The 5,956-nt window shown below is 42.7% G+C and overlaps 1 protein-coding gene across 1 annotated transcript in view; it reads right to left on the bottom strand.

The window, feature by feature from the left end:
• Nucleotides 1-1,856: 1,856 nt before the first annotated feature.
• The window catches only part of LOC143282648 (uncharacterized), a 5,374-nt gene continuing 1,274 nt past the window's right edge, over nucleotides 1,857-5,956 (bottom strand). The window contains exons 2-4 of the mRNA XM_076588301.1: nucleotides 5,824-5,929; nucleotides 3,429-3,588; nucleotides 1,857-1,989 (exon numbers count right to left, since the gene is read on the bottom strand). Of these exons, the coding sequence (XP_076444416.1) occupies nucleotides 1,938-1,989; nucleotides 3,429-3,588; nucleotides 5,824-5,917 (306 nt within the window). The 5' untranslated portion in view covers nucleotides 5,918-5,929 and the 3' untranslated portion in view covers nucleotides 1,857-1,937. The remainder of the gene's footprint in view (nucleotides 1,990-3,428; nucleotides 3,589-5,823; nucleotides 5,930-5,956) is intronic.

Raw genomic sequence — 5,956 nt, 5'->3', positions numbered from 1 at the left:
GCAACTTTAACTTTTCCTTTGCGCTCTGTCTCATCAATAACTGGAGGGTAGAAGTAACCCTCTAACTTAGGGAGATTGCTTTTATAACAATTGAGGGACTGGAGGGCAATTATATGATAGTTGTGATCTTGCAGAAAATGGATCAGATAGTCAAAATTACATTTACTTCTACAGTTCCATTGCAAAAAGCGAAATAGGCCTGCGCCACACCCATCATCATTACATCCAGCTGTCTGCATAAGTGAATAGATACATAGAATAAAGAGTATCTGTCTAATGTACTTCAGGAAAAGAAAAAATAAAGACACATTTACCTTACATACAATCATTTGGAATTCACACGGCAATTTGACAATATTGATTTCAGTTCAGAGATGGAGGACGTCATGACGCCCGTTATGGTTTTCATGATGCTGACAAACTGATAAGAAAGGTTTTCCAAAAACGTGATTATACTTCCAAGTACAAAATCAGAAGGATCGGAAATTGCAGACGCTGGTGAGATTGATTCTTTTCTCTGATTGGAGTTGGTCTTCACAAATGTTGGTTGACGTGTATTGACAGGGGTTTTGCAGGATGGTGTTGATTGTTCTGAACAGCTTGATGTTTGATCAGATGCAGACTGCTGTGAGCTGATATGTTTCCGTAATGGTGTTGACTGTTCTGAACAGCTAGATGATTTGCCAGATTTGTTATTTTCTTGTGTGTTGTCAGTTCTATCTTCCAATGTAAACCTGTCCTTGTCTGTCTTGTCTGTCTCCAACGGGTGTTTGGACCCATGTAGTAATTTTCCATGCACGTTCTTGGCAGTTACAGTTGGCACACACACATACACACCCTAGCATGCACACAGATGTGCGAGCGCAGAAACACACAATACATCACAGCAGTGTGAACAAATCTGATGGGAGATAAAGTAGCATGAGAAGTAATGAACGAACGAAACAAAAAACAAACTAACAAACAAGCATATAAAAAACAAAACAAAACAAAACAACAACAAAAACAAACCAAAGCGAAACGAGGAGTGGTGAATGAATGTGGCCAGGTGACGATCATCACTGTTGAACTGGATGGCTTTTGAATACTTTCCAATCACATTTATTGGTCTGAAGTTTACAGGGTTTGGTGTCAATCCGAATCTTAACTGCTTCCTTGTCAACAGGCCTCGGTCAGTCAGTCTCCTTTGATCATGGTATTTTCCACTCTCACACGGTATTTTCCACTCTCACACGGTATTTTCCACTCTCACACGGTATTTTCCACTATCACACGGTATTTTCCAAACGCTTCCCTTCCCCAGTCTCCCTCACCCCGCCCCCAACTCCACCTCCAAAAACACACACGCTTGCGAGTACACGTCACGCAGACAGACCATTAGGATATATGTTTACATCTATTAAAGGTCAGTGAGACAGACAGACAGGCAGATGGATGTACAGACTGACAGACACAAGCACGCGCGATACAGTTCTCAAATCATAGTCGTAATCCCAGGCAAATGCATAGATACAATGTAGAGAAATATCTTACAACCCATTCAACAAAGAGAAAGAGAAAAAAAAGAGGGGGAGTGGGAGACCACACACACACACACACACACAAACACACACACACACACACACACACACACACACACACACACACACACACACACACACACACACACACACACACACAGACACACACACACACACACACACACATACACACACACATACACACACACTCACACAGCCACACAGCCACACACACACACACACACACACACACACAGCCACACACTCACACAAACACACACACACACACACACACACACACACACACACACACACACACACACGCACACAGAGGACTAGATTTCATAATTATTTATTTGTGTTGATGTCGATCCATGAGATAAAGGAACCTGCGCCATTTTCAGACAATGAGTCAGCCTATCGGCCCAGGCCAGGGGTCAGATGGAGAAGGTTGACAATAGTCTGGAATCTGAAACAAACCCCCCCTAAGAATGAATACTGATATCGTTAGCAACAACAGTCACGCTTGAGCAACCAAAAACTTCAGACATCTCTATAAGTGTACCTCTTCTTCTTCTTCGTTCGTGGGCTGCAACTCCCACGTTCACTCGTATGTACGCGAGTGGACTTTTATGTGTATGATCGCTTTTACCCCGGTGTACATGCAAAGTATGTTCTTGTTTCTATGACCCACCGAACGCTGACATGGATTACAGGATCTTTAACGTGCGTGTTTGATCTTCTGCTTGCGTATACACACGAAGGGGGTTCAGGCACAAGCAGGTCTGCACAATTGTCGACCTGGGAGATGGGAAAAATCTCCACCCTTTACCCACCAGGCGCCGTTTCCGAGATTCGAACCCGGGACCCTCAGATTGAAAGTCCAACGCTTTAACCACTCGGCTGTTGCGCCGGTCTGATCCTGTCTAACTAGGTTGGAGCAAATTGTGTTATGATATGTGATACATGCATGAGAAGCCTACAGATGTATTTTCCCACTGGTTTTAAAGGAACTGAAACTACTGAAATGGGCCTGCTATTTTTGGCATCGATTTTGTCTCGAGTTTTAAACACTGGAATTCTTTTTGGTAAGTTTAAGATAAGGAAAATAACTCCGATGAATACACATCTTGTATAAATCTGTTTGAGAATTAGAAATGATCGGAGCACTGGATTTAGCGTTGCATGAGCGATCTCAGTTGGGCTAAGTTTGCTTAGCGATACGGAATTTTTCCTAAGTTTACGCCAGGTACACAGACTTAGTAAAACTCTTAATGCGTATCAAACTTAAAGGCCGCTGATATCTCTTATGCAACCAAGCCCTGGACGTTAAACAGTTTTCCGCCCTTACCATAAAAATGATGATGATAATAATAATGATAATGATGATGATAATGATGATGATAATAATGGATACTTGTTGAGCGCTTTCCTCCCTCAAAGGGAGCTCAAAACGCTTCACAATAAACATTGAACACTCACACACACACACACACACACACACACACACACACACACACACACACACACACACACACACACACACACACACACACAGAAATATATATATAGAGAGAGTTTACATGGCTTATAAAAGGTATTGAAAGTCTGTCTATGGATAGGCTTTTTCAAAAAGATGTGTTTTCATACGAGTTTTAAAAGATTGAAATGAGGGAGAGAGTGGCCAAGAAAGGGAAAGAAAGAGTTCTCACGATCGACAGAGAGGGGGGCAGATGGAGTGGTTGAGGAAAGGGAGAGAGAGAGAGAGAGAGAGAGAGAGAGAGAGAGAGAGAGAGAGAGAGACAGAGAGAGAGACAGAGACAGACAGACAGAGAGAGAGAGAGACAGACAGACAGACAGAGAGAGAGAGAGAGAGAGAGAGAGACAGAGAGAGAGACAGAGACTGACGATCTGCAGAGGGGGGAGCAGATGGAGTGGATGAGATGGGACTGGTCCACAATCAGCACGGTGTGGCAGGCACTCTCGCAACTCTGCTCCGTGGCGTCGGACCCCACTTTGTCCAGGATGTTCTGGGCCGTCTCCTTCAGGTCCTGGAGGCTTAGCAGGTCTGCACACAGGTGCACGATGCGAGGCGATGCCATGCCTTACCTTGCCATGCGATGCGTGACAAAATTTAACTGCGATGCAATGACAGGCGAAGCAATGCAATCAGTTGTTGCAGTGCAGACTAAACACGATATATATGGTATTGTATGATAGTCAGTCGTGTCCGACTATGACCATCAGAACAGTAAAGGAGTAAACTGCTGTCCCGACTATCTGGGCTAGGATTTGATTCTAGTGGAGAATGTCCTGCCCACATTACACTACCACTCTTTCGGTCAAGAGGGTTTTTAGGACAGTCGGCGTTGGAATGGTTCCGAAAGCCCAACTAGCCCCCAAGGCTGCAGCAGTAAGAGCTATTGCAGTCTTGCCTTCGAGTTTGAGTCATAGCAAACAGTTCTAGCACTGCAGACTAAGCACACGCCACGACAGAAACGGTACTTTATGTAATGCAATACAATACTATATGCCATACGATACGACACCATACTATGCCCTACCCCATCACACCACAACACATAAATGCCAAGTGACACACAACATGCCACACTACACCATACAATACACGCTATAATTATCAGACGATACACAAAATATTTGTATTTGTATTTCTTTTTATCACAACAGATTTCTCTGTGTGAAATTCGGGCTGCTCTCCCCAGGGAGAGCGCGTCGCTACACTACAGCGCCACCCATTTTTTTGTATTTTTTCCTGCGTGCAGTTTTATTTGTTATTCCTATCGAAGTGGATTTTTCTACAGAATTTTGCCAGGAACAACCCTTTTGTTGCCGTGGGTTCTTTTATGTGCGCTAAGTGCATGCTGCACACGGGACCTCGGTTTATCGTCTCATCCGAATGACTAGCGTCCAGACCACTACTCAAAGTCTAGTGGAGGGGGAGAAAATATCGGCGGCTGAGCCGTGATTTGAACCAGCGCGCTCAGATTTTCTCGCTTCCTAGGCGGACGCGTTACCTCTAGGCCATCACTCCACATCACCCCTCGCCCTTCAAACACCACATCACCTCAAACCACAATATACCGTACCAGGCCACACGGAGCACACAATACGACATCACACCACACAATTCACACAATATCAGACGATAACAATAACATATCAAGGCAAGACAAGAAGTTTCTTTCACGTGCCCCCTAGGGGCATTGAGACAGTACATACAGACATCTTTTACAGACACCATATGGATAAAAAGTGATATAAAAAATAACAAAAAAGCTAACTTTTGGAAAAACAAACAAATACAAATCAGCAAGTCAATTTTCCTTAGTACTTGAAAATAACGCAAACAACCATATATAAATCAACACTAGAACATGCAAATTTTCCATAGAACTTGACTATTTTTCTCCATCAACAAAGTTCTATCGAAAAGGAAAAGCGTATGGAAGAGACAAAGGATTTCTTTTTTCAGAAAGTAATGAGTAGATCTTTATGGTGTTGGGGCGGGTTCTTCAGTATGTAGACAAACATTTTGCCTGATGTTTTCAAAAAGGCGACAGAGAAACAAATAATGAAATTCACCAGCAATATCGTTTGTGGAACATTTTTCACATATTTTTTCATTTTGAGGGTAAATTGTCAAAACACTCTTTAATAACAGGCAGTGCATTATTGGTTGGTCTAAACTTTTCTAATTTAATCACACAATTATTTGGTGACACTGCAGAATAAGTATCTCTACCAAAAATGGGTTTAAACATCCTGTAATTAATATGCATACTCTCGTTATCACAATTACCAATCTTGCAAAAACTGATATTTTAAACAACACTTAACTTTCTCTTTAAACCATGTGGGATGTACATTGAAAACTTTGTTGATTTAACCAGAGACTGCTAAACCAGTTTCATCCAGGAGGGTTTGAATACTTTTTGTGGTATTGACTCTAATGTATGTTGACAGCGTATAAATTGAAAAGATCTATAAACAATAGAAGGTATTTTTTAAGTACTTTGGTTCGTAACACGCTTAAGCAAAAATGCTAGCGTTCCTGTTTTCACGGAGATAGACGCAGGAAACCTACCAGTTTCAGCAAATACCACATCACACCCACACCCCTCAAACAACACACAACCTCAAACGACAGCTCAAACGTCATCACACCACACCAGAAAAGAACAGCACACGAAGCACTCTCTAACTGTACATACACGACACGATTCGAATACACTACAACAAAACACGACAAAACGCAGCACAACCAGCTTCCAACACTCACGGCCAAAGCCCAGGAACTCCAGGAGGCCACGTTTGTCCACTTCAGTGGACAGAGCAAGAGGCATCAGTACCAAGAGAACCACAGCGATCTTCATGGTGAATGTTGTCTGGAATGTCATCATCATCATAATCAT

The sequence above is a fragment of the Babylonia areolata genome, chromosome 6, assembly GCF_041734735.1.
Source record: "Babylonia areolata isolate BAREFJ2019XMU chromosome 6, ASM4173473v1, whole genome shotgun sequence".
In the NCBI taxonomy this organism is placed as follows: Eukaryota; Metazoa; Mollusca; class Gastropoda; order Neogastropoda; family Buccinidae; genus Babylonia; species Babylonia areolata.
The sequence above is the reverse complement of the archived record's forward strand: the minus strand, read 5'-3'. Positions and strand labels throughout refer to the sequence as shown.